Source organism: Mirounga angustirostris, unplaced genomic scaffold (assembly GCF_029215605.1).
Source record: "Mirounga angustirostris isolate CCGP_5_RB_7025 unplaced genomic scaffold, mMirAng1.0.hap1 SCAF_13, whole genome shotgun sequence".
NCBI lineage: Eukaryota > Metazoa > Chordata > Mammalia > Carnivora > Phocidae > Mirounga > Mirounga angustirostris.
Window position 1 is genome coordinate 1,539,981 of NW_026991721.1, and position 27,711 is coordinate 1,567,691.

At 62.6% G+C, this 27,711-nt stretch overlaps 3 protein-coding genes across 21 annotated transcripts in view; 2 read left to right on the forward strand and 1 right to left on the reverse strand.

Annotated features, from left to right (window-relative positions):
* The window catches only part of LSP1 (lymphocyte specific protein 1), a 44,771-nt gene extending 41,510 nt beyond the window's left edge, over positions 1–3,261 (forward strand). For all 6 annotated transcript variants that reach the window (XM_045893001.3, XM_045892998.3, XM_045893002.3 and 3 more), the window contains one exon: positions 2,815–3,261. The gene's annotated coding sequence lies outside the window, so the exon portion shown is untranslated. The remainder of the gene's footprint in view (positions 1–2,814) is intronic.
* PRR33 (proline rich 33) lies at positions 199–6,891 on the reverse strand. Its single transcript, XM_054511782.1, has 3 exons — positions 6,694–6,891; positions 1,407–1,694; positions 199–1,334 (listed from the first exon to the last, which is right to left on the reverse strand). Exons 1-3 carry the CDS (start codon positions 6,760–6,762, stop codon positions 225–227), a joined length of 1,467 nt encoding a protein of 488 aa, XP_054367757.1. The 5' UTR covers positions 6,763–6,891; the 3' UTR covers positions 199–224.
* A 1,734-nt stretch (positions 6,892–8,625) lies between these two features.
* On the forward strand, positions 8,626–25,533 carry TNNT3 (troponin T3, fast skeletal type). Of its 14 annotated transcripts, none has more exons than XM_064576002.1 (16): positions 8,626–8,746; positions 11,664–11,696; positions 11,851–11,867; positions 12,362–12,379; positions 13,550–13,567; positions 13,728–13,742; positions 14,952–14,966; positions 17,339–17,357; positions 19,915–19,960; positions 20,794–20,910; positions 21,012–21,089; positions 21,329–21,442; positions 21,553–21,662; positions 21,819–21,909; positions 23,071–23,111; positions 25,307–25,533. In XM_064576002.1, the coding sequence occupies exons 2-16, from the start codon at positions 11,680–11,682 to the stop codon at positions 25,359–25,361; spliced, it is 771 nt and encodes a 256-aa protein (XP_064432072.1). In that variant the 5' UTR covers positions 8,626–8,746; positions 11,664–11,679; the 3' UTR covers positions 25,362–25,533. The 14 variants fall into 14 exon arrangements, with proteins under 14 accessions (XP_064432072.1, XP_064432074.1, XP_064432081.1 ...); XM_064576004.1 differs by having other exon boundaries at positions 8,629–8,746; positions 11,854–11,867; XM_064576001.1 differs by lacking the exon at positions 23,071–23,111 and adding an exon at positions 23,704–23,744 and having other exon boundaries at positions 8,637–8,746.
* Positions 25,534–27,711: the final 2,178 nt, after the last annotated feature.

The window sequence follows — 27,711 nt, forward strand, 5'->3', positions numbered from 1 at the left end:
CCCTCTTCTGGAATCTGGCCTCCTCCCTCGCCCCACCTGCCCCCGGCCTCTTCCCCGATCCACCGCAGTTCTTCATGCTGCCGCCCACCCGACATGCCCCCTCCTGGCTGCCCAGCATCCGTCTGGCCCTGGTGTCCTCTTCAGCGGCCGTGGCCTCCCAGATGGACCCCCTGTCCCTCTTCTGTCCACACCACGGTCCTGGGCCCTGGTGCTGCCCGGGCCATTCACTGGAGCCTCCAGCCGGCCGCCGTCCGGTTAAAGTTCTTGGGCTTGGGGTTCAGGTCCAGGATGGAGGAGTGGACTCCGGGAGGGGGCCGGGTGGCTGCCTCCCGCAGCTTCCGAGCGTTGAATCGTGGCCTGCACAGGAAGGGCAAACGGCCCAGGTCAGCCGGGGTACAAGCCCCGTCCCTGGGCCCGACCCGGCCGCTTTGGGACTTGGCCACTGACACGCGATACAGCACCGCGTTCCACATCCTGGAGGCCCTGGAGGCTGGGGGCCGGGACACTGGGTCCACAGGGCATGTCACCTCCTGCTCCCCACACTCTGGGCTCTGCTCTGGCCCCGGGAATGGAGACGCTTCTGCCTCCTCCATCAGCTGCTTCTTGAGGCGCGTCCAGCCACTGAGCTGGGGCTTGGGTGCAACTCTGGGGACAGGACATGGGTGCGGGCCTGAGAGTGGAGCAGGGGATGAGGCTCCATAGGGTCTGGAGACCAGCTCAGCCTCAGTGGCAGGGCCAGACACAAGGGGCTCCTCCAAGTGCTCAGCTTCAGGGCCCTCAGAGGCTGGCCTGTGAGGCGAGGGTGCCGGTGAGCGGTAGGCGGGGGCGATGGGCACCACAACCTGAGTGCTGGCCTCTCTGGGCACCGAGACCTCAGAGCCTGGGAGTGGCCTGGGCACAGGGGGTGCCTCAGGCCAGGGACTGGCAGCTGGGGCCTCAGTGGGCAGCGAGTGGATGTGGGCCATGGGGACCAGGGGCTGGGCCCCAGGAGGGCACGGGGCTGTGTCTTGGTCCTGCCCCCCAGGTCCCCCATCTGGGGCCATCTGGCGGGGCTCAAGGGTCCTGGCCTGTGGGGATGGCACTAGCCGGATGTGCACCTGGCTGACATGGGTGACCCCTGCTGTGGGGGCTGAGACCTGTGTGAAGCCACTGGGGGACCGGGCAGGGTCTGGGGCCGGGGTCGTGAGCCGAGGCCCTGTGGCCTTGAAGTGAGTGGCCAGGCTCCTGCTCTGGGTGAAGCTGAAGGGGAAAATAGACTTCTGCAGGGGTGACGCCACATGGTGGATGATGGAGCTGCAGGGGGAGCGGGGCAGGGCGGCCACAGGGCGCGGGGCCTCTGTGGGACACGGGACCTCCGTGGGGCATAGGGCCTCCGAGGGACACAGGGCCTCTGTGGGGTCTGGGGCCTCTGCGGGGCACGGGGTCTCCGTGGGACGCGGGGCCTCCGTGGGGTGTGGGGCCTCCGCCGGGCGCGGGGCCGTGGGCTCCTGGTCCTGGCTGGCCTCGCTCACGGGGGACAAGGAAGTGCGGAAAGCCCCCAGTGGTACGGGGGGCCCTGTCATCTTCTTCCGGGCGGCCTTCCTCAGAAGTTTCTGCAGACGCACGTTGTCCTTCCCTGGCTTGGGCAGCAGGGGTGGTGGGGGTCCAGAGGGCCCCTGGGGGCACAGGCCAGCCACGATGAGCATTGTTGCACCCTGGGGAGGAGAGGGACAGCCATCAGGTTAGCCCTCCGCACTGCCAGCACCCCTCCCACAGGGGCACGATGTTCCCCCATCATGTGGGAGGACCTGAGGCCGAGGGGTCACCGCCTGACCATCAGAAGCTCTGCTTCCTGAGCACTTGGCATCTGCCGGGTGCGTCCCTGGCAAATCTGTCTGCATCAGCAACTCGGCAGGGCGGCTCCACCTCCGGCTGGCTTGGAAAGGAGTCCACCCAGGCCCGAGCCCCTCAGTGGGTGATGGACGAGGGAGGGTGCCACCCGGGTGCACAGCCTGGGCCGTGAGACCCGCGGGCAAGCTCCAAGGGGGAGGCACGTGCTGGGCTGGCGGCCCACCAGGGCAGGAAGAGCGCCTGCCCGCAGACGCGTGAGGGGCGCCATGCCGTCGCCAGTCTGACCACAGGCTCGTCCACTGTGAGCCAGCGGTAAGGGTGGCGGCCAGAGGCTCAGGAAAGCTGAGGCTGCATCATCAGAGGTAGATTGGCCGGGAGGTGGGAGCAATTTTCGCTGAGCTACGCTAAATGGGATATTCCCGCAGACATCCTGGCTGGGGTGGTCCTGGCCAAGCCGCCTGCCCTGGTTTCTGGGCGCCACGTGCTTGCAAGGACTTTGACAAATGGCGTCTGGGCCAAGCCAGAGGCCGGCCGGTTTGTGGGAGGAAGGAGGCCTGGAGCTGCTGCCCTGTGGGGGCTGGCTCTGTCAGGCAGGAGCGGATCTGCCTGGGGAGGGGCCTGAGGGGTCTGCCCGGGGCTCACTCTTGGCTGTGCCTGCTTCTGGGGGCCCAGGACCCCAGGAACCACGGGAACGCCAGGTCTAGCTCTGGGGCTGCCAGGCTAGCAGGCGATGGGCAGAACCCCCTCCACCTTGAGTCATGCAAAGGCCCAGGGCCCCGGGGCCCAGCGTCGGGAAAGCAAGCTTCCAACGTGGAAGCAGACACAGGGTTTCGGTGGCTGGAACAGGAAGGCTGCCCCTGGGGGAGGGGGGAGTGTAGGTAGGGCGAGGGTGGCCTTTGGAGACAGACTGGAGGCACGGAGGGCGGGGCAGGTAGCCCCTCCCCAGACCGCAGCCTCATGCTCCCACCCACGCCTGTGTTTCAGCTCTCCTGAGACTACGGGTGCTTCTGGCAGCAACCTCCACGCTCGAGGGGGAGAGTCCAGCCTGATGCCCACCCCGGCCCTGCCATGGAGCCGCTGCCATGACCTGTTTGGCCTGCCTGCACCCCTCCATCACCCACCACAACCGCCACCTCTCTGCTCCTTGACCCCCTTGACCTCTCTCCCCTCCCACTCTCTGACCCCCACTCTGCCTCTCATGGCAGGGGCAGGAAAGGGACTGTCACTGGTGATTGACCCAAGGGGCCACCCCCACAGAGGCCGAGGCTTCCCAAGGAAGGCCCAGGCTGGGCAGAGAGAATACCTGCTGGGGAACCTCCAGATCAAGAGACAGTGACTCCTGCACCACATTCTCAGGCCCTGCGCCGCCCCCCCAACCCCTGCTTGCAGCCTTCTCCTTCTGGTGCAATAAAGCTCCTCGTGTGTTCCAAATTCTCATTCTGTGTTCACTAACTGGGGGGCAACAAGGGAGCAGCGCCAGCCCAGTTGGAAATCCCTCCCCACCCACACTGGACAGTGGTAGCACCCAGGTCTCTGGCCTCCAGAATCAGATACTGTTCGGTCCCATGGCCTTCTGCAGTGTTAGACTCTGGGATCTGAGGTGTATGGTGGCTTAAGTTGGGGTGCAGGTGATGGGTGAGGTCCAGTCTTCTTCCAGAACATCTGTGATGCTACCCCCACCCTTGAATGGCCTGATTAAACTTTACTGCCCTTGAAACAGTGTGCTTTTCTGGTCTTTGCCCCTAGACTGTGCCCCCCCCCCAAAAATAACACTCTCCCTTGGGCTTATCCCCCATCTTAGCACCTGGGATATGCTCAGTGAAGATTTGGTGGATGGACAGATGTAGATGGTGAATGATGGGTGGGTGGAGACAGATGGGTGGATGGATGGATGGGTGGAAGGGTGGGTAAGTGGATGGGCGGAGGGATGATAGATGGAAGGGTGGAGGGACAGATGTAGATGATGGATGATTAGTGAAGGGGTAGAGGGATGGATGGATGGATGGATGGATGGATGGATGGATGGATGGATGGGTGAATGGATGGAAGGGTGGGTAGATAAATGGGTGGAAGGATGGATGGATGGGTAGATGGATGGGTGGATGGATGGATGGATGGATGGAAGAAGGGGTGGAGGATGAATGGGTAGATGGATGGATGGGTGGGTGGATGGGTGGAGGAATGATAGACATAGATGGATGGGTGGAACAATGGGTGGGTTGTAGGGGTGGAGGATGGATGGGTAGATGGATGGTTGGGTGGATGGATGGATGGGTGGGTGGATGAGTGGAGGAGCGATAGACATAGATGGATGGGTGGAAGGATGGGTGAATGGGTAGATGGATGGATGGATGGATAGATGAATGGATGGGTGGGTGGAAGGGGGGTGGATGGATGGATGGATAGATGGATGGATGGATGGATGTTTGAAGGGGTGGAAGGATGGATGGATGGATGGATGGCTGGATGGCTGGATGGCTGGATGGAAGGGTCAGTGGCTGGATGGGTGGAGGGATGATAGATGGAAGGGTGGGTAGATGGATGGGTAGATGAATGGATGGATGGGTGGGTAGATGGATAAATGGGTGGAAGCATGGGTGGGTGGATGGGTGGTGGGATGATAGTTGGAAGGGTGGATGGACAGATGTAGAAGATGGATGATGGGTGAAGGAGTGGAGGATGGATGGATGGGTAGATGGATGGATGGGTGGAAGAATGGATCGATGGATGGATAGATGGATGGATGGGTGGATGGATGGAGGGATAGATGGAGGGATAGATGGACAGATGATGGGTGAAGGGGTGGAGGGATGGGTGGATGGGTGAAGAGGCAGAGGGATGGATGGATGGGTGGATGCGTGAAAGGGTGGAGGGATGGATGGAAGGCTGGATGGATGGATGAGTGGAGGGATGGATGGATGGATGGATGGGTGGGTGGGTGGATGGGTGGAGGGATGATAGATGTTAAGGTGGATGGACAGATGTGGATGATGGATGATGGGTGGAGGGATGGATGTATGGGAGTATGGATGAATGGATGGAAGGGTGGGTAGATGAATGGGTGGGTGGATGGATGGATGGATAATAGATGGGAGGGTGGGTAGATAGATGGGTGGATGGATGGATGGGTGAAGGGATGGAGAGATGGATGGATAGATGGATTGATGTATAAATAGAAAGATGGGTGGATGAATCTTGGGTAATGGATGGATGGGTAGATAAAGAATAGATGGATGGGTACATGGGTGGATGTACAGAAGGTAGATGGACAGAAAAATCATTGTGAGAACAGTAAATGGGAGAAGAGGTGGAGAGGCAGTTGGATCAGTGTGCGCTGGACATTGGGTGGCTGAGTGGCTGGGTGGGTGGGTGTGCTGGTGGATAGCTGGATGCCGGTTGGATGGACAGTGGAAGGGAGGAAAGAAGGAAGCTAGTGAATATGAGAATGCATGTATGGGAACAAATGGGTGGGTGGGCAGGTGGGGGAGTGGACCAGAGTGTGAAGGGGGAGAGCACGACCATGCTCCCCAGCCTGAGCCCGGATGGCCTCATTGTCTGGGGAACCCTTTCGAAGAGCAGGACCACTGGACCTCTGGCATTCTAGGCCTGGCTCTGCTCAGAATGTACGTTTTTTGAAGTCTTCGAGGTCACAGTCTGCCTGCCTCCCCGAGGATAGAGTAAATATGGGCAAGTCAGGAGTGTTAAAACTCCACGAAGCCACAGCCATCTCTTCTCACCCACAGTCCACCCCGGAGACTGCATCCAGGGCCATGCTCTACCAGCTAGGGAGTATCTCCCAGGGCACATGATGCTCTCTCCCTTCCCACCCAGCCCGGATGGGATGTCCGCCAAGGGCAGCCGCAGAGGTGGCCACGGTATCCATGGCTGGGCACTGAGCCGGGACCAGAGTGGATGGCCCCGTGGGATGTGAGGCGGATGGGGTGGACTATGCCAGGCAGCCAGCCTGCCCTGGCCCACCGGGGCCCCTCTCAGAATACTCAGCACCCCAGCCCAGCCTCAGGGATGAGGATCCAGGGTTTGACTCCTCTGAGAACTGCTGACCCCACTGCTGCCGTGATGTCAAGCCTCCACCCCTCAGAGCCTTCCCACCTGCCCACCTAAAGGGTCCAGAGGACCAGAAGGGCCACTGCCCGAGGGGTACCTGGCCTGGGATGCTCAAGCACTGCCCCTCTGTTCTGTGCTGCCTGCCTGAGATCCCCGGCTACCCCATGACTCCCTGTCCCAAGCACCAAATGCTCCCCGCAAAAGGAGCAAACCAGTGAGCTACCATGGTGCAGAAGCACCCAAGGCGTGTGGTGTGGCAGATGCACAGGGCTGGGGCAGGATTGTCCCCGAAGTGCTGTGTCAGCAGCTTCTATCTGGGGCCTGGCAGAGCCCGAGCCTGTGGGGCTGGCAGAAGCGTGGGCGCCCAGGACCCGTTCAAGGTCCCTTGGGGCCCCACCACCCCCATCCATGCAAACTGGGGCCAGGACCCAGACTGGGGGGGAGCCTGTTCTCCCCCCCCACTCTGGGGTCACCCCTGAAGACAGCTGGAGTCAAGATCTTTGGGGGGCCTCCTCTCCCTCTCATGGCTTTCCCCATACTCTGTGGCCTCACTCAGCTTTGCTGGCTTTAGAAGCCCACCCTCCACCGTCCCTGGGCCGCACTGTCCCTGAGGTCCCCCTAGCCAACCCCTTTCTGGGGTTGAGATCAGTCCTCCACCCCAACCAGGGCTGGGCCACCCCTATCCCTTGCCTCCACCCCAGGTCCCCAGACCCCCTCCAGCCCCCAGGGCAGGCTCCTGCCCTGCCCTTTCCTCCCACCCCGGCTGGGCCAGGCCAGGTGGACTGGGGTGTGGATTACCTGTCGAAGGCTCTCGGAGGCCTGCGGCCTGTCCAGCGGTGCCGGCTCAATACTGTCCCGCTGCATCATGGGCCTGGTGCCCCAAGGAGGAGGTCATGGATACTCAAAATAAAACCTGTGCGATTCCTCTGACCTCAGCGCCCGCTCTCTGGCTCGGCCCATTCAAGGGAGAGCACCTGCCAGAGGCCGAGGCCACTGAGCGGGCAGGCACCCTCCTCTGCTGGCCGAGCAGGGCCACTGCAGGGCCTGTGGCATATGCCCGTCTGCAGGTGCAGCTCCTAAGAACAACCCGGCCTGGGCAAGGGGCAGCCGGCAGCCCCCGGAAGCCGGGCACCTGCAGTCTGAGCAGGGCTGGGCGTGCACGGGGCTTCCCGGGCCAGACTCCAGCATGGCCTACTGACGAGGACAAATGCTCCCGAATGTGCTGTCCCCACGTGTGTGCCCCCATCTGTCTGTGTGTGTATGTTGGGGGTGGGGTGTCCTCAGGTCTCTGTGAGCGGAGCGAGAAGCCCACCATGGGGAGGAGGCATGGTGGGCCCCCAGGAGCTCCTCGGGGACCTCCCCTGGAAGGAATTCTTCAGGTGGTCCCACTGGGCAGAGTTGGCCAAGGGTCAGCGGCATGTGGCCCGTCAAGCCCTTGCCCATCCGAGGACCCGGGCAGCTGGAGGGGACAGCTTTCAGACAGGAGGGCAGGGCCGTCCCCAGCAGCTCGGGCCTCGGGGAGGTGGGCGGGCGAGGGTCTCTGTCCCCTCGCTGTGTGGCTGTGGGCATGCCTCTCCTGTCTTGGGTCCCTGTGGCCTTATCTCCAACATGGAGGGACTGTGGAACCCTTCCAGAAGCCTCTGAGGACCCAGAGCAGGCACGGAGCCACGTGGAGCTGGGGCTGGGGCGTGTGAGTCTCCTGCCGGTCACGCTGTCGTCCCTGACTCAAAGCCTCCAGAGGGCAGGGGCCTCATCTGCGTCTCCCCAGGGCTCACCCCTGTTCTGTGTGCGGGCCCACCAGCTGTTGCCCTGGGCCAAGCCGTCCCACAGACCTCACCATCTGTGCTCGGCAGCCCCTTGCCTGGAGTCCTCGGGTCTGGAAAGAGGTACCCAACGGCTCCGGCCCCTCTCCGAGTCTCGGTTTCCCTAATCCGAAGGCCAAGCAAGGGGACCATCAGAGGCCTGGGCAAGATGTCTGTGGGTGGATGGTATCGCCTGGAGTCCCGCGGACAGAAGGGCCAGGCTCTGCCGGCAGAGGATGGAGCATGTGGTGAGCGGCACGTGGAGCCTGGCCATGGGGGGAGAGGTCCCCAGGATCTGGACCCCCAGACGGGGAGCTCCCAGGCTGATGGCAGAGGAGCAGCCCTGGCCTTGCGGAGGGCCAGCCACTGGGGGCGATGAGGACCCTTAGCACTCGAGATCCTGCTTGGGCTGTTACTTCTCTGGCCCATCCGTCCTGTAGGCTCCAGGTCTGGTCACTAAGCAGGGCTCAGACGTGACAGATGCCTAGCTGAGGACTCACAGAGCCCTCCACTCCATGGAGTGCTCTGGGACCTCGGGCCACATGCTCTGACTGAGGAGGCAGGTGGGCCTGCAGCAAAGGACGCACACCCCAGATACCGCGCAGGGAGGGCAGCGGGGCTGGGGGAGTTGGGGCCCCAGGCAGGGGCCCCCACAGCAGCCCAGCCCACAGAGAGACTTGGGCTGCATCCCCCGGGCCACCCAGTTGGTCCTGTCAGCCCTCCTCAGCCCGTCAGGAATGTGCCCTCTGTCGGGGGTGGGGTGGTAAAAATAGAAGCTGACACTCTTCCTTGTCTCCTTCTCCACACACGTCCCCCCACCCTCGTCTCCTCAGGCCCCCTCCTCGGCTGTTCCTATACTTGGTAAGGGGCCTTCATGGGCACAGCCCCTTCCTGCCTGCACCAGGCGCCCGGCCACCCAGCCCCTGGCCAATGGGCTGCTGGGCAAGATCGAATGTCACTATAACATGAGTTCGTGAGCAGAGCGGGCAGTGCCCAAGCCGGTCCTGTCCACGGGGAGCTCCAGCCCGTCTCTCCAGACTCAGCCACAGGTCGGTATGGCCCAGGGCTGGGCAGGGCCGGCCCAACATTCGAGGCGCATCTGGGGTCCCGGGGTGCTGAGGGTCCAGGACACCAAGTTCCCACATGTCTCAGCTCTGAGCACAGTAGCTTGGAGAACCCACAGAGCCACCCCCAGGTCCCAAGGGTGCTGGCATGGAGGGTGATGCTCTCCGACCCGAACATGGGGAAGCCGTTCCAAACCACAGCCCAGCAGCCGGGGAGGCCTGAGGAGGCAGGTGGGGGCTCCCTGGAGGGAAGCAGGGCGGAGGGCTGGGGAGAGGGGCAGGTGTCGAGATGAAGAGCCCAGGAAGGACACGGCCCACAGCTCAGAGGGCCGCCCAGTGCAGGGTCCTGGCTCGCCCCCGGGGCCATCTGGGCCTTTCCACGGGGCTCCAGTAAGCTCAGGGGCCGAGGCCAGCTCCCCTCAGAAGTGGGGGGCTCTTGGCCTCAAGTGGTCACAGCCTCCAACCCCAACATTTGTAGAGCCAGACACGAGGGGTCTCGTGTAATTGACCCCAGGAGCGGTTCCATGGGGAGAGGCGGCTGGGGGCTTCGGGGACAGCTCCCAGAGGCCAAGGACAGGAGCAAACAGGGCCAGGCCGGGGGCGGAGTGGGAACCTGGGATCTGTCCCCCACCTCTGCCCACGGAGGAGGGCACTTGCGCCCCAGAGGCACCGCCCACGCTCCTTGCCCTTCCCGCCCTCCCCGCGCCTCCCCTGCCGGCTCCTTCTGGATGCCCTCAGTCATCCCATCGTGGGGGAGACCCGGGCAAGGAGCCCCTGCAGGGCAGGATGGGGGCCGAGGCTATGCCGGGTGACACAGCCAGGGGCCCCCAGCCAGTGGGGGGCAGGGACTCCCACCCTCCCCACCCCATCGTGTCACCTGGGAAGGAGGGAAGGAGGGTGTGCGTCTCCAAGGAGCTCTGACCTCAGGAGCTATTTTCACTCTACCTCCCTCCCCCACTCCACGCTGAGGGCAGAGCACGAAATGGACAACTGACTTCCTTCCCAGCTGTCGAAATGCTGCCCCCTGCCCTCCAGCACACCCCACCCCGGCCCCTCCCCGACAGACAGCGAGCTGGGGGCACGGAGCCACCCCGTGGTGGAGCCTTCGGGGCTCCACTGGACAGAGGGGCAGGATCCTAGGGAAGCTTCCCCCACGTCGGTGAGGCTTTGCTGCCCTGACTCACAAAAGGGGCTTCCAGGCACCCTGCCTGGGGATATGGGGGTCCTCCTGGTGCCCCGCCCTTGGACTACAGCCCAGAAGGCGGGAGAGCAAGATGCAGGAGCTCTGGCGGGCCTGGGACACCTGCGGGGGCCGGGGGCTGGGGAGCTGGCCAGGAGGAGACCTGAGCCAGCGGCTCCCCTCACAGCCCCCCTCCCCGCGTCTTGGGTTTCTGGGCAGAGGTGTCTTGGCTAATTTGGGTGCCTATTTCTGGACACCCCAGCTGCCACTGTCTTCTTAAAAATAACCAGCCCCTGGGCTCAGGCCACAGCCGCCCCCTCTTGAGGCTGCTGACAGGTGTAGGGCCCTGCCAGGGTCGAGGGGAGCCCCAGGCTCTCACGACCCTCCCACCCTAGAGAGTGGCCCACGAGGAGGCTGAGACCCCCAGCTGCACACAGGCGGGAGGCTCTAACTTGAGGGGGCAGCAGAGTCCTCTTCCAGGAAAGAGCCATTTCTTGGGCTGGGGTGGGGGAGCAGAGATCTGGGGGTTAATTTTGCACGGAGCTTAAACTGCTCTGGGAAAATCAACATTCTGGACAGAGGCGTCAGAAAGCCGTTCCCACCTTGGCGATGTGATGTACATGCATCTTCAGATGATGAGCTTGTGTTCTTATACGAAGCTCCCGGGGGGTGGGGGGCACAACTACTGTGTCTTCCACTAAGCTGCGATATGTTGTCCTGAACGCCATGTGTCAAGCCCCGGGCCCCTCAGGCGTGTGCGGGGGCCAGCTCACGGAATGAGCGTCCCCGAGCGCGCTGGCCCGGCGCCGGCCGCACCTGCATACGTACAGCCGGGCCCGGGCACAGAGCTTCCCTGCAGACATTGACAAATTCAAGAGCATCCACGGGGCCTGGGAAAGCAGGCTGAGAGGGGCCGGCCGGATGGGGCTGTCCACTCAGTTCTTGCTCAGAGCCCCGGCTGGGGGATGCACAGAGAAACAGGCCAGACCCCGGCCCCATGAGCTCGGGGCCCAGTCTGCTCTGTGGGGGTCGGGGGAGAAAAGGAGAATGGCTCATGCATCCTTGTGGTTTTGGGGAGGGGACTGCACAGGACCTGTGGGGGACTCCCAGGGCACCCCCATAGGGGAATGTGGGGTCCCTGCAGGAAACCATCAGTTGGGGAAGGGAGCTCTGGGCTCACACCAGGAGCGTTTGTCATGGGGATGGTGAGGCACGAAGACCCAGGAAGGTTCAGCACGCCCACTGGGGGAGTGGGGCTCTGTCACCTAGGGGCTCCCGGCGAACCCCCAACCACCTCGGCCCAAAGGCAGAGACCATAAAGAAGCAGGTTTCGAGCCACATCGGCAGGACTTCTCTGCTGTCCAAAACAGTCTGGACAAGCACCGTGCATTCTGGATGACCCTCCTCGGGGAATGCTATAGAGAGGATGTCTGCCCTGGGTGGGGGTGGACGCCACGACCTTCCAACATCCCGTCCAGCCCCGAGATTCCAAGCTCCAGGCTGGAGCCAGGGCAGGAAGGGGGGGTGGGGAGGGATCAGAGTCCAGCAAGGAGGGCTGGGGGTGGGGGCTGCGGAGGAGGCCCATCCCAGGCCGGAGAGCTGGCCTCCACCCTGTCCTTGGATGTCCCCTCACACCCCCAGCCCTGGGAGCCCAACACTCACCCTTTCCAGCACTTCTAGACCAAGGCCATTCTGACTCTGGTCACGTTCCTTCCCCCACAGAAACAGTCCCGCCACCATGTCGGACGAGGAAGTGTGAGTACCAGTCCCGGCAGCCACACGCCCTGCGCGGGCCCCCTGGACCTGGGCTGTGTGCAGAGGCCAGGGGACCCGCGGTCTCAGGAGACACAGAGTGAAAGCCAACTCAGCCCTTCTCTCTCTCTCTCTCTCCCCCCACCCCCGGCCCCAGCAGTGAACAGGTCGAGGGTAAGTGTCAAATGATTCTCCCTCTCCGTCCACCCTCAGGGACAAGTCACACATGAGACAAGCCCGTAAGGCCGTTGACAGCATGGTTCTCCTTGGGAAGCCCTGGTGGGAAGCCCGAGTTTTGCCACGTTGGCTGCAGTGGGCGCTAGACCGACCCCCTCTGAACATGGGCTCCCCACTCCTGCCCCTGCACTCGGGGCCCCCTCTTCCTCCCAGGACAATCCCGAGATGTGGTCACATCTGAACCCTGCCCCTGTACGCCCAGCAGGCCCTGCAGAGCTGTCCAGGGCAGTGTTCGGGCCAGGGCTTCTGGGGCTGGCGGCCTCGCCACGCTCTCCCAGGGGGACCTGGGCCCCCCGCCCCCTGCCCCGGCAGGATTCCCAGGGTGTCCAGAGCCCAAGCCCCCCAGGCCCCCTCCTCGGTGGTTCGGGGGTGGGGCAGCTGGCTCCCAGGGCCGCCCGCTAATACGGTTCCCGTGTTCTATCCCATTGCAGAGCAGTACGAGGAAGAAGGTAATCCTGGCGGCCCCACATGCCCCCCACCCTGACCCAGGCCGCCCCACTCAGCTCAGGACGTGGCCTCACCCCCACTGGGCTTCTTGGACTCCCATCCTCCTCATCATTAATGACCACTTGCTGTCACCTCTAATCTCCCACATCTTCATCCACTAATAGACACACTCGTTAATCGTTCATTATACCTGTCCTGGTAGTGCTGTGTGGACAGACCTGACGTGTGCCTTACGACTCACCCTCATTAATATCAAGGGCCGGCTGTGTGGACCCCGCTTGTCTCTCCCTCCCTTGTCTCTGTGTCCCCGTGTCTCTCAGCATCCCCGCCTCATCTGGAGACCCCTCCCTCGCACGGCCTGGCGTCTGTGGGAGTCTCCCGGTCGTGCCCGGGCAGGTGTGGGGTGCAGGGGAGTTGCTGCACCTGGGAACCGCGCGGAGAGGCGGCTCTCGAGCCCGGGTGGGTGCTCCTCCAAAATCCCTGGAACGCGCTCAGGCCCAGGGAAGCGTCCACGCAACTTCACCAGGCAGGGCCCAGCTGCGAGGTGTGCTGGGTGCTGTGTTTTGGAAATATTTTGAAAACACTTGGCTACCCTAACAACGTGAGCAAAACATTTCTTTTTTGTGCTGAAAAGGTGGAAAAACTCACTTCTGAGCAGGCCACGTGGTCCTGGGGAGCTGCCCCTTCCCCAGGGAAGACCATGTGGCGGACATGAAGGGTCCCCTGCCCCCATTTCCTCCAAGACCCTCAGCGTCCACATCACCTCGGGCATGCGCAGAGACCGCGTCGCCTGCCTGGACCCTCCCAGGCTTTTCTCACCACAGTGGATTTCGTCCCCTGTCCTCACTTCCGTCACCCGCGGAACAGGACTTGGCTAGACCCTCCCGCAAAGACACCCCCGTGTGGGGGCGGGCAGGCAGGCGGCGGGTCCCAAGGCCCATCTGGGGGGCCTAGGCCCCAAGGAGGGAGCAAGAAGCCTGAGCCCTGGGGTCCCAGGGGTGGTCACAGGACAGAGGCAGGGTCTAGGCCCAGGTCTCCAGGGCTCCCCACCTCCAGCCCGGAGTGCCAGTTACCCCTTCTCCTGGGGGACCGGTCTCTTTCCCCACCACACCAGGTGTACCCCTAAATGACTGTCCTTGTTTCCTCTCTCCCTCCCGCTGCTCCCACCTCAGAAGAGGCCCAGGAGGAAGGTAAGCGGGGTCCCGGACCCCAGCCCCCACAAGTATCTTCAGCGCTCTGCGCCCCCCCGCCCAGCGTGCCCCCACCCCCTAAGGATGTGCTGTGTGCTCCTGGCCTAACTTCTCCTCTCTCCTCCTGCCGCCTGCACACCTGGCGCCCCTCCACCTGCAGAAGTCCATGAAGAAGGTATGAGGACACAGGACTTCTGATCCCCATGTGGGGCCCAGGGCCTGGCTGGAGCCCACGCAGGGTGGGGGAGAGGGCAGGGAGGCAGCGAGGTGCCAGCCAGCAAAGGACTCCCACCTGTGGCCCTAACATCACCCACTAACCATGGCCAACGCTTGACCAGAGTGGGAGGGGGGTCCCTGAGGGCCAGGCACTCCCTTGACTCAGGCTGAGCTGCAAATGGGACTCATGAACCCAGCACAGGGAGACTGGGTTGGTGGGGGGACTGCTGGATGGGCCTGGCCTCGCCAGCCCTGAAACTCTCGGCCTCTGGCCCAGGGTGGGGAACTGAGAGCCTGCGGCTGAATCTGACCCCTTGACTAGGTCAGGGTACCAGGTCAGATGGCAGGTGAGCACGGGGTGATGGACAAACAGCCCATCAGCCCCCAGCAGGGACGTCCCCTGGCCATGCCCCCGAGACCTGCCCCGTGGGCCCCTCCTCGGGATCCTGGGGGACAATGAGAGGGTTGGGGAGCCTGCGATCTGATCAGTGGGCAGGGCAGCCGAGGTGGGTGCCCATGTCCGTGTGCCCTTGGAGGCCAAGACAAGGGCAGTGGGGGCAAGAAGTGGGGTGCCCTCTGGGCCTGCTCCTCTGGGCTGTGGGCCCTGCCCCGTACCAGGCCGCAGCCAGAGCCTGTCAGCCCCTGCCAGTCCCTCCTGGGGGGTGGAGGACAGGTGGGGACCCCTTCCCCCCACAAGTCCACCCTTGAGCCCCAGTTCCCCGTCAGGTCAGCGAGGCAGGGACAGGATCTGGGGCCGGCAATGCCCACCAACACTCACCGTGTCTCACTGGCTTCCCGCATGCTCCCTGCCCCTTGCCCTCGGCCACTGACCCTCCCGAATGGCGACCGGTGTTTCCATTAACCTCGGATCCTTCCTCCTTTGACCTCTTGTTCCGTGGCCCTCCCTCCCCCATGAAGTCCATGAACCAGGTATGTGCCATGACTTCAGTCCCGTGTGGGTGCCCATGCACACAAGTGACCACGTGTGGCTATGAGCAGGCGCCCAGGCCACACGCAGGAGCAAGAGGGGCCCCGTGTAACCTACTCACAGTGTGGTTCTGCTCAGACCCCGCCGCCTCTGCCCCCTCCCACCGCCCCTGCCCTCAGCCTCTGCCCAGGCTCAGGGCTGATTTTCTCTCTCCCCTGCCCCACTGTGCTCTGCCTGCAGAGGAGGTCCAAGAAGGTACGTCCCCGCCCCCGAGCACATCCCTGCACATTTCCTCCCCCCAGCCTCGCTCCCTGCCTGACTCCCACCACCCTCCCATGGGCTGGGGACACAGTGGGAAAGACTGGGTCTGGGTGCAGTCTTCCTCCTGGCCCCCCGGCGCACACCCCTCGGGGGTGTGGGGATGAGGCCCTTCCGGGGCCACCAGCAGGAAGGTGGGGGCGGCCAGCCCAACACCGAGTGCAGAGCCCATGGCCCGAGAGGGTGCTGGCCTTGGGAGGAGGGTGCTGAAGTCCACCAGGACCCTCTGGACCGCACAGGGCCGAGTGGAGAAGAGCAGAGGAGGAGAGACAGGGCAGACGCCTCCACCCTGCCCCAGATAGCGCGTCAGAGGGGGAGTCAGGAGGGGTGAGGTTGAAGCGAGGGTGGAGGGCCAAGTGGGGTGAAGCAGAAAGTCAGGCTGAGGCCCGAGGCATTACGGCAGCGACCTGGAACAGCCAGGGGCCTTGCGTGCAAAGGAGCAATCAGTCAGGTCCCGCATCCCACCCACCACCTGGGCCGCAGCCAGGCACGCCCTGGCGTGAGGAGGCCCCTGGGTGGGCCGTGCCTGGGCGGGGGCAGGGGACTCGCAGGTTCGAGTCAGGGAGCTCTTGGCCCCTCCGCTCAGTGGGGCCGCGGGGGCCTCCGGGCTGGGCCTGAACCGCGAGCACAAGCCTGAGAGTATCTTCCCTCCCTGGGCCCCAGAGAGGCCGCCTGCACGATGAAGGGGCGTGCTGGCCCCTGCGTGGGGCGGCGGACGCTCGGCCGTGCAGGTAGAGGTGTCCAGGGGGCTGCAGGCCTGTAGGGGCCCACGGTCAGCAGGGCACCCTGAGGCCAAGGCAGACAGGCAGATGTTGGGGCTTGGGGGTGGCACCAGGCCGCCCCCCCACTAGCCACCGCTGCAAGAGGGCTGCAGCGTGGCCCCTCCTTCCACGGGCTCCCTCTCCTGCTCTCGGCCTCCCCCCACACCCCCCTGCACCCGGGAGCCGCTCCAGCTAGGCCCCCAGAGAAGGCGAGCACACCTCAGGGGCGCCCCTCTTCCCCACCAAGCCTTCCTTCTGCCCCTCTGTCAGGTTCCTGCTCCCAAAGCACCCCCTTTTCTTGCTCCGTTTCCCCATGCTCACAGCCCCCCCCCAAGGTGCAGGGAGAGGGTGACATCAAGCCCACTTGCTAAATGGCCAAAGTGCTGTCAGTGGGCATGTGGCGGGCTCCTGAGCACCCAGGGGAACCCGAGCCGAGGGGAGCCGAGGGGCCACACCCAGTGCACGTACAGCAGCCCCCCAGCCCCCTTCCCCGGGCTGCCTCAGGCAGAGGACGGAGTGCGGAAGATCCAACACATGTTCTCAGCCAGGCCTCCTTGGGTTCAGATAGGCCGAGGGCCCAGAGCGGAGACCGAGGGCTGAGGACAAGACCTTGCTAGGCTGTGCGGACCCCAGGCTGTGACCCGGCCAGCCAGGACCTCTCTGAGGCCTGAGGGTGGGGGTGGTCAGAGGAAGCACCCCCACGTGAAGGCAGCCAGGATCGTGCAGGCAGGCGGGGGCTCGTCTCAGGTCTGGAGGCCTGCGTGGACCGCCACACGGCAGGCCCCAGGGAGTGGTGGAGGGAGAGCTGGGGGGCCCATCCAGCCTCAGGAAGAGCAGCCTCTTAAGGCTCTGCAGGGAGGTCAGGAGCGCCTTCACCCTCGGGGGCAATCCAGCCTGGGCCCCACGGCCCGCTGCGGGAGGCTCGACCTGAGGGTCCGGGCTGTGTCTGGACAGACCCTGAGATGGAGAGGACCCCCTGGCTCCCCACCCCTCTCCCTCACCTGCCTTGTTTTTCTTCCCTTTTCCCGGGGTCAGGCCTGGCTGTCCCACAGGGCGTCCGCCACGGGGCTCTGCAGCCCAGGGCTCGCACGCTTCTGCCCCACACAGAAGTGGGGCGGTCAGTGGGGACCGGCCTGCAGACCAAGGGCCTGGACAAGGGGTGCATCCTCCCCTTCCCCTCGGTCCCCATCCCTGCCCACTCCTGTCAGACCACCTTCCTTCCTCCTTCCTCCTGCCCTGCCTGGCCCCTGAGGACTCTGTGCCTCTGGCTTACAATCCCTCCTTCGTCCCGCATTCCCCCTTCTGGCCACGTCCTGGTTCACGCGCCCTGAGCTCTCCTCCTGGGAGCCCACAGGGACCTTCTCCTGTTGCTGGCAGGATGGGAGCATGGCTGGTAGGCTCAGCTGGAGAGGGAGGAGCAGGTGGGCGTGCAGGCAGGAGCCCCCAGCCCCTAGGCGGGGGTGCCCCCAGGGGCCTGTGGGCAGGAGGGGACCACCCCACTCACCGGGTTTCTCTTCCCTCTCCCCATGCCGGCGCCGTGGTGGCCAGAGGAGAAGCCAAGACCCAGGTGAGTGTGGGGCCTGGGCAGGGCTGGACGCTGGCGGGGCTGGGGGACAAGGACCGAGGTCACCTGGGAAACTGGGGTCCCACAGAAGACAACACATTTGGGCTCTGTGGGGGATGCACCCCCAAACCCCTGAGAGAAAGTGGCCGCATCTTTGCTCCTTGATTTGGTATTTAAAGCTCTAGGCGTCTGACGAAAGCCCCTGATGAAAATGGGATTATTTGGGGCAGCTGGTACCTTCCCCCACAGGTAGGGAGCAGAGTTCACCAGGGCGCTTCTTCCCAGCAAGGAGCAGAGATGAACTCTGGGGGCCCAGCGGGGTGTGGCTGTGCCCTACTGTCCAGTGTAGGCAAGGAGGACTCCCTGCAGGAGGAGGTGGGGGGCCCACGAAGAATGGGGGGTGGGGCTGGGGGAGACGGGACAGAGAGGGGAGCTGCCTGGTCCCCCGTGGCTGCCGGCCTGCCGTGGGGTCCCCCCCAGGCCCTAGCCGAGAGGCGGCCCTGAGAGGTGGGTGGAGGGAGGGTCTCGCCCCCGTGGCCCCTTCAGAACAGAACCACCAGTGGACCCGCCATCTTTCACAGCCCTGGGGCCTCTGGGGCACCGTCGTCCTCATCTGGAGGGTCTTTCCCGCGTTTTACCCACTTGTGAGCATTTCAGAGATTTTGTTTTTTAACCCGACGATTCTGACTTTTCTGTGTTCAACGAGTACTTGTAAGTGCACAGTGCGTGACTCCCCACCCCGGTCCCGTTGAGTGTCCCTCCTGTGCCCGGCGCTGTCCGGCCGGACCTGCACCAGCGCGCCCGGGCTGTGCTCCCGCGTGGGACGCCCTCGGGGGTCCGCGGGCACTGCGGCGCGTCAGGGGTCCGGCCAGCACGCTCCCATCCCCTGCACTTTTATTTCTCAGCAATTTTAAATAACACTGCTGGGTCCCAGATATTTTCTAGTTTTAAAAAAATGTTTGTGTTTTCATTATGAAAATAAAACACCTCATTAAAGAAAATTTGGAAAATACGTAAAAGTCCAATGAAGAAAAAAAAACCGTCTATAACTCTCCCAGCCCGCCAGCCAGACTGCGGGAAGGCGCAGGGAGGAATAAAAGCCCTACTTCTTCCTCCTCTTTCCGTGCGTAGGGCTCGGAAAAAAAGATTTAAACTCTGAGCTGTTTTTCAAACATCGTACTGTCTATACAACCTTCAATTCTGCTTTTTTAAAATTTAGCACTATTCATAAGTATTTTTCCGTGTTTTTACATAGTCTTCTTAAATATTTTGAATGGCCACATAATATTCCATCAATTGGACAAACCATAATTTTTCTAACCGTTCCTCTTCTGCAGGACATTAAGGCCTTCCCCAATATTTTACTATCATAAATAATGCTGGGTGGAAAGCATTTTCTGTCTTTCGGGTTATTTCCCTAGGCCACATTCCCAGAACTGGAATTACTGGGTCAAAGAGTATGAACGTTCTTCAGGCTTTTGACGTCTGCTGCCAAATTGCTTTCCACGGGGGCCGTTCCAGTGCAGGCTCCGCCGTGGACGTGAGCGGGTCTGTGCCCCGCGCCGCCGCTGCACCCAGGGACACTGATGGATGAGGGGGGCCTCTCAGGGCCGCTCTGGTCCGCACGCCTCGGCTGGCTCCAGGAGCGCCTTCCCGCGTGCTTGCTAACTGGCCGCCTTTCTTCCCGAGACTTGGCAGCGCGCGCCTCCTGCCCATTTATCTAACGGCAGAGACGTCTCCACGTGCTCTCAGCCATCGGTTTGCACAAGGATATAAGTCTTCTCTGTGCTTGCTGAAAATATTTTTCTAGTCTGGGCTGGGTTTTTTTTTCCCCTTTCAATTTTTTCTTTTTTTTTTTTTCACATACATAAGTTTTTCATTTGCGTGGAGTCGTCTGGCTATCTTTCCCCTAGTGGGACCTTCTGGTGCTTCTGAGCTTAGGAAAGCCTCTCCCGTTCCAGCACTTGGGTCCATATTCAGTTCCACGTTCTTCTGTGGCTTGTTTTGAAAAACCTTGTTGTTGTTTTAACTCTTTGCTCCATCTGGAATGCATGGGGGCCGGGCCCACGGCTGATGGCGGGTTATGGCCGGCCGGATCCGGGGGTCTCATTTCTTCCCCAAACTGTTTTCTGCTCAGGCCCCTTCCTTTGGGTCCCCAGAAAGAAAGATTCAGGAGGGGTCGGGGACCTGCAAAGGGTCAAGACAGCTGTTCCTGGCCACAGAGGCCAACACCCCTCGGGGGCCTGCGGTGACCAGCCTGCCTCTGGCCTGGCCTAGCTGCATTTCTTTGTTTGAGAACAAAAGGGAGAGTGCCCTTCCTGGACAGATGGGGCTGAAATGGCCCTTTCGATGTCCAGATGTTGGCAAAACAGAGGGACATGAAGAGACTGAAACCTTCTCAAAGGGGTTCGGCCACCGTGGGGACAGTGGGTTATACATCTGACTAGAATAAAGGTCAGGCAGTGTGTCCTCAGCTGGGTGCCCAGGTGGGAGTGCAGGAGGGCCAGCACCCTGGTAGGGTCTCCACCTGCCCCTGCTCACGAGCCTCTCTCTTCTTCAGACTCACTGCTCCTAAGATCCCGGAAGGGGAGAAAGTAGACTTTGATGTAAGTTTATGGGACCCGGATCAACACGGCCTCCACCCTCCAACCCCTAGCCTTCAGGCTCCAGACCTGTGAAGGTCATCTGCTCTCAAGCAGCCAGAACTAGCACTTCCTGGTTGCAGGCAATTCTGCCTTAATTTATTTCTGGACCAGAGGAAACTCCCTCAGTGTGAGACATCTGTCTTCCCTTCTCTCCCACCCATGTATCCATCATCCATCCACCCACCCACTCATCCATCATCCATCCATCTACCCACCCACCCATCCATCCATCCATCCTTCATCCATCCATCTATCCATGTATCCATCCATCATCCATCCATCCATTTATCCATGTATCCATCTATCCATTATCCATACCCATCCATCCACCTATCCATCCATCCATCCATCATCCATCCACCCATTATCCATGTGTCCATCCATCCATTATTCACACCCATCCATCCACCCATCCATCTATTTAACAAAGTACCTCACTCACCAGTTCCCTCTCTGTCTGGCCCATGCAGAACATCTCTGGGGATGACAATAGACCCAAGCCAGAGCCAGCCCATCCCAGGGTTGCTGATGACCTCAGGGCTGTGCAGGGCCCAGACTCACCCATGGGGAGGGCACCATTCCTACACTGGAGCTAAGGGATCGGGCAGCCTCTGGCCCCCAGGAGGGCAGCAGCCGTGGGGACATGGCGAGGGCGAAAGGTCCCTGGCCACCCTCAGAGTTTGCAGTGGCCAGAGGAGGCAGGGTGTCCCTGCCGGAACACAGGAAGGGACTGCCTGCCGCACGGTGGGCCAGGCAAGATGAGGTCCAAGAGAAGGGGCCTCCTGCACCCACAGGACATCCAGAAGAAGCGTCAGAACAAGGACCTCATGGAGCTCCAGGCGCTCATTGACAGCCACTTTGAAGCACGGAAGAAGGAGGAAGAGGAGCTGATTGCCCTCAAGGAGAGGATAGTGAGTTGGGGCAGTTGCGGGTGGGGGTGGAGGTACCAGGCGCTCTGGTGGGGGGGCGCTGGGGTTGGCAAGGCTGGGCTGAGCTGCTCCTCCGGCCGCAGGAGAAGCGCCGTGCGGAGAGAGCTGAGCAGCAGAGAATCCGCACCGAGAAGGAGAAGGAGCGCCAGAACAGACTGGCGGTGAGGCTCATGTCCCCTCTCCCACCCCGGACCCCAAGCCAGTGACCAGAGCAGATTCCCTGTCCTCCTCCTGAGCATCCCCCTGACACCGGTCAGGGACCAGAGACCCTGGCTAAGTTCCCCATGTCCTGCAGACCCTGCAGAAAGTGCTAAGCCCAGGGTGGGTCCTGGAAGCCTGCCCGGGGGACGGGGGCTGCCCCGGCCCAGCACTGAGGGCCTTGGGGACGGGGTCTCCACAGGAAGAGAAAGCCCGGAGGGAGGAGGAGGATGCCAAGAGGAGAGCCGAGGACGACTTGAAGAAGAAGAAGGCCCTGTCCTCCATGGGCGCCAACTACAGCAGCTACCTGGCCAAGGTGAGCACGGGCCCTCGGAGCCATGACCTCCGACTGCACCCCCAGCCACTGCCACGGAGCTGTACGGTGCTCCCCTCCTGAGGCCAGGGCCCTCTGCTTGTGCCCCACAGGCCGACCAGAAGAGAGGCAAGAAGCAGACCGCCCGGGAGATGAAGAAGAAGGTGCTAGCAGAGAGACGCAAGCCGCTCAACATCGACCACCTTGGCGAGGACAAGCTGAGGTAGGCAGGTGTCGCAGCCCAGGGGCAGCAGCTCTCGGAGGTTCCCGGGAGGCCGCTGGGCTGGCTCTCCATGGTGGCCGGAGGGGGACCGCAGGTGGCCTGGACCCTGCCTCCCAGGGCTTACCCAGCCAAGCTGCACCTTTGCCGCCCTCCCAGGGACAAGGCCAAGGAGCTCTGGGACACCCTCTACCAACTGGAGACGGACAAGTTCGAGTTTGGGGAGAAGCTGAAGCGCCAGAAATATGATGTGAGTGCAAACACCTTGCAGCTCAGCCGCCCACCGGGAGCCACCGCCTCCCCGAGTCCCCACAGCCACGGCCCTGAGAAGCCCATGTTGGCTGTCCCCATGGACCCTGCCAGAGACTGTGCCTGGGGACACCCTCTGAGCCCGCCTCCATGTCCCCAAGCAATCGGCCCTGCTCTGAGGGCCGCAAGGGAGAGCAGAGGGCTGAGCAGCCTCGGGGTCCAGTTCCCGAATTGCCTGGGGCTTGTGGAAAGCCCACCCTGGGTAGCAGTAGGTTTCTCGGGCACCGGGGTGGCCTCCCTCACAGCCTTCTCTGCAAAGCCAGGTCCCAGCCGTGCCCGCCAGAGACATTTGCTTCCTCAGAGCCCCTGGGGGTCCTGGGCTCGGTCCCCGAGCTGTCCCTTCCTCGGTCAGAGCAGGCAGAAGGGTGTCACGCATCCCCACTCGGCAGCTGGGAAAGGGGTCTGGGACTGGGTCATGTGGGGGGTGGCTGCCTAGAGTTGCCTGGGAGGGGCTCACAACTCAGAACAGCAGTCTTATGCAGATACTGTCCCCTCGGAGGCCCTTCGGGCCCTGGGGAGAGGGTGCCATCCTGGTAACCAGCCTGCTCTGGGCAGACTCAGACACCTCCCGCTTCCCCATCAGAGGCACGGCCCCCACCCCTCAGTGTCCTCCAGGGTCCCTGGCGGAAGACAGTTCACACCCGAGGGGCATCTCCTGTGGCCGTCCCTACAGGCCACCAAGACAAAGGGTGTCCAGTGACTCCTGGCTCCTTCTCAAGAGCCGTGCCCTAGGGCAATTCGCCTGGTCCTTCTGTGCCTGTTTGCTCACCTCTACCAGGAGGAGGACCATCCAACCGGCCCTGGGGCTGCCCCCCACCCCCAGAGCACACGCATCCCTGCAGCTCCGCAGTGTCCAGGCTCAGGGACAGTGCTGCCCTCTCCCGATGGTCCCCTGGGATTGGAGGGCTGGCTTGCAGAAGTGGGTCCATGGGGTTGAATCAGGGACCCACTGCTTCCTGACACACGTCTGCACGACCCATGGTGGGTCCCCGGGGAGGGCTGTAAGGGCCACAAGGGCCCAGGCCTGGGCTAGCCCAGCACACAGCAAGGCCCCGAAGCCTCAGCCACCCGCCCAGCCTGTTAACCATCTTGGTCTTTCTAGATCATGAATATGCGGGCCAGAGTGGAGATACTGGCCAAGTTGTAAGTAGGCAGAGTCCACCCTGGACCAGGCTCGTGGTGTGCAATGCACGGTGAGCCTCTCGCATGGCAAACCCGGCTCGTTGCGGATGGCGGCGGCGGGCACGGCCTCCGGGCCCCCCCTCCTCCCCAACACCTGCAGCCCGTGGCTGCTGAGGCTGACCTGCTGTCCTTGCTGGCAGGTGGGGGAAGGGCCTTGCCTTCCCCTGAGCCTCTCTGCCCGGGCCATCAGGAGGAGGGAGCCAGGGGACCGCAGGGCTGGTCGCTCCAGCAGCCACCAGACTCAGGGGCTCTGCCAACCTCGCCTCCCTCCCCATGCCCCCGCCCCGCATCCCGCCGCAGGCTGCAGGTGAGTGGCCAGCTCTAGAGCTGCTGTGTGTCTTGGCCCGGGTCTCCAGCACGGGCCACCAAAAGTAAGTCAGAGGCAAGAACCTCAAGGGCCGAGGGCTGGTGTCTTCCACCCAGAGGAATCAGGACACAGTAAGGGCGCGGCGGCCCAGGTGAGGCGGCGAGACTCCACCGAAGAAGGGCACGCCGGCCACAACCGGTCTGGCCCTGCCTGGACCTGCCAGGTAAGTCACTGTGTTGTTCGCAGATCACCAACCTCAGGAGCCGCATCGATCAGGCCCAGAAGCAGTGAGTAGCCCTCCTGCCCCGGGCTCTGTGGGGGGCACGTGGCCCCATGGGGCCGGCCGCCACTGCCCGACCCCGGGCCCAGCGATTTCGGCCAGTCCCAGTGGCAGCCGGCCCTCGGCAGAGCAGTAACAAGACTAACCAGTGGCCACTGGAGTCCGCATGTCTGGGCCCTGCACCCCTGGACCTGCGGCCTCCTCTTGCCCCCTCCTCACCTCAGAGCCTAGGAGGAGGCCGACTGCGGGGACATGGGCGGTGCCGGGCCAGCTCCCCGGCAGCCTGGCAGAGCCAGACGGGGCTCATGGACATCTCCACACTGAGCCGCCTCAGCAGTGAGCTGGCATGGGCTGTCAGAAGCCCGGGCTTTGTCCTGGGTCTCCCTGCAGCCCCAGGGAGCCTCTGGTTCCTCGGAGCATGAACCCTCTGTCCGTAAGGTCACCCCGGGGCCTGCGGGACCCATGAGCACAGCGGCTGGGAAAGGCTCCACCTGCCCTGAGGTGTCCCTCCCAGCCCGGTCGCTGAGCCCGTCCCCACCCCACACGGTGCAGGGTCCCCAGGACTGCTCAGACAGGGGTTTCCTTCTTCCACTGGCCCCTGCCCCCTTACTGCTCCCAGGGCTAGGATCCTCCACCCTGGGGGACTAGTGAAGGTGACCCCCTCCTCCCTGGGCTCTGTTGTGTGCGGCTGATGCGGGCCTTGTGAGAGCCCTTCCATGCGTGTGCACGCGTGTGCATGCGTGTGTGCATGTGTGTAAGGGTACTCAGGCTGACCCCTGCAGGACACGGACCACGGGCACGACCACCGGGGCCAGGGCTTCTCCCGAAGCCAGCCTTGGGAACTGCAAGGCCTTCTCCAGCCAGAAGTCGTCCCAAAGGGTCGGCTTCTGGGGCCCACACACCCTGTTCCCCACCCATGGCATCCTGACCCAGCACCCAACTCCCTCCTGGCTCCCTGGTGTGCAGAGGGCGTCAGACAGACAGGGCAGGCTCCTAAGGATGGCCACCCTGCAGGGTGCTGACCTCCCCCCACTCCATGGTCCAGCTCTAACAGGGGACTGAAGGCCGGACGGAGGCCTCCCAGGCCCCAAGTCTACCAGGCCCGGTCCGCTGGCCAAGAGTCAGGGACCAAGGTAGCTGACTGTCCGGAGCCTCTCCTGCCCCAGGAGGCTGTGACCTGGGAGGCTCTTTCCAGGTCACAGTCACTGGGACGATGATAGCCATCTGCAGAGACGGCTTCCCTGGCAGGCCTGGGGTCTACCCGAGGTGGGGCCCCTGGACCCAAGCTCCTGGCAGGGGTTAGGGGGTGTCCTGTGCTCGCTGGTCCCTCCCCTAACCACACTAACTGTCCCAGCACAAGGCGCCCAGGCCCAGCCGGGCCAGGTACAGGTGAGTCGCCGGTGCTTGGAATGTGTGCCCGGAGCTTTGAGGTCAGACTGGGCGTTTCGCTCTGATAGCGGCCTGGGTGGGCAGAGCTGTCAGGGCTGGGGGTCTGCCGGGGGCCGAGGAGGGGCTGGGCCGAGGGCCCAAACACCCAGCCGCTGAAGATCAACTTGCTTCCATTTGCAGTAGCAAGAAGGCCGGGGCCCCGGCCAAGGGCAAAGTCGGCGGGCGCTGGAAGTGAAGCAGCCAGAGGAGTTCCCAGAGGCAGAGACCCTCGGCCTGTGCAGCCTGCGCGGCAGCATCCAGCCCCCAGGCCTGGGGGCGCGGGGCCCACCCCCGAGCACCCCCCACGTCTCTGTCCTGGCTGCCCCCATCTCCCGGGGTCTGTGAATAAAGCTGGCAGACTCCCCTCCCCCAAGTGTGCGCTGGCTCTTGGATGGGGGGCGCTGGGGGGCGCGGACTGGAGGAGGGGACTGAGTGGGTGGGCTAGGGAGGACAGAAGCGCAGGGCGGGGGTCTGAGGGACACTGGGGACTCCCTTCAGGGGTCGGGGCATGTAGCCGGGCCTGCCAGTGGCTTCCACATCTGTCCCCTCCACCCTGCAAGCTCCTATGACCCTCAGTTCTCCACCTCAGCAGGGGTCTTTGCCCCCCGTGAGCAGTCCCCCACCGCCTGAGTCTGCTCTGAAGCCAATTTGGGGTAGAAGAGCTTTGCCTTTGGAGGGGTCTGGGGGGAGGGGAGCGGGAACACAGTGGGAGACCTTACAGGCGTCCCCCGGAAATGTGGGGGCAGAAGCAGGGTCCGGAACAAGGGGGCGCACATAGCCAGAGGGGCCTCTCGCCCCCAGAGGAAAGGAGCAGGAAAGCACGTGTCAAGAGAGCAGACTCAGCAAACACAGACCGTTCTTTCTATATTATAAGAGAACACAGTGCACAACTGTGTAATAAATTTGAAAATCCTGACCAAACAGAATTATGGAAAATATAAATCACAAAAATTGGATGAAGACGTAGAGCCTTGCACAGCGGAGTATTCATGGAGGAAGCTGAATTTCAGAGTCCGGAGGCGCCCCGCCGGGAAGGCTCTGCAGAGTGGAGGGAAAGAGCGAGCGTGCCCTGCGGTCTGCCATGGGGTGGCGTGACCCCAACAACAAGGGTGAACCCCCAGAGAGCACATGCACATGCGTGCCCGCCCCAACACACATATCCGTGCCCCACATGAACACACATCCCGCGCGGGGCCACACGCCCAACAGACACTCACCAACTCACCAGCACACACATGCCCCCCACATTCGTGCACCCCCAGCTCCACATGCCACACCCGTATGCAGGTGCCCTAACGGCCACTGACCTTTACTGCAGTAATGTAAAGGGGACACCTTAACAGAACAGCGGGTGGGAGCCATGGAGCCCCCATCCCCCCTCCCCGCACCCTGGGGAGCTGGTCAGCACAGGGGCAGGAGGGCCAGCCCCCCACCTGCCCCCCGGAGTGGTGCGGATGCAGAGCGGCGTGAGCTCCCGAGTCACCCGCCAACCACAGGGAACACGAACAAGTCTGGGGTCTCAGTGGGAGGTTTTAAAGCACATCTCAGTTGCTGCCGGGCTAGGAGGACCAGAGTGATGGGGGCGGATATGAACCAGACAGTCAGGAGGGAGAGACGGGCCTTGGTGGAAGGCCGTTCCTGCAAACGGGGAGCACGAGTGACACCTTCTAGGAGTTGCCTCAGCCATAGACCAGCACCCAGCACATGGAGCCTGAGGCCAGCCCTCTGCAGCCAAGTCCCACGGGGGCAGGTAACTCATTAGCATATGTCTAGAAATGTGAACACACCTGGGGGAGGCTGGGCTCTGCTGAGTGGCAGCAGGATGCTGGGGCTTGAAGGGGGCCGATGGGAAACCCCGGGGAGGGACCCCCAAATGCTAATGTTGAGCATCTAATTCAAGAAATTGGAAAATAAGCCAGAAACCGAAACCCAGAGAAAGAGAAGCGTGGGAATAATGAGGAAAGAGAAGATAATGGGAATTCCCAGTGAATGCACAAACTCAAGGGTCAAACATCGTTTTTGCAAAAGGGCTGGTGACATGGTCCCGCATCAGCCTCATGGGCAAGCGGGAGGGAGAAGGCCCAGATGAGGAGGATTAGGGTGAGGAGCCGAACGAGAGGACAGCTGTAGCCGAAGCAGAACTACTGGGACAAGCGCATCAGAAACCGCTTCGTGACGGTATTCTTGAAAACTGCGTAAAATGGCCAATCTCCACGGGAAATGGGACTTACTGCGTTGACTCAAGGTGAAGAGCAAAACGTGAATAGACTGATGTTGTTTTAAAAAGGTTGAGCCACCAAGAGTACGAAGAATTGTTTTAAACAACATCCTCCTCTCTAATGCGGTGGTTCTTGAGTCATTAACGGAGCAGAGGCTTGGGGGGAACTCAGTGGAAACAGAACACAGGTTGTGAAGAAAATTCTCAGCCAATTAAGAATAGAAGACAGTTTCTTCAACCCAAGGAAGGCGACTTCCAAACACCTACACCCTCCTCAGGGAAAACCTGCAAGAGTTAGGTAGGAAGGTGCCCTCCTCGGCTTCCTCCT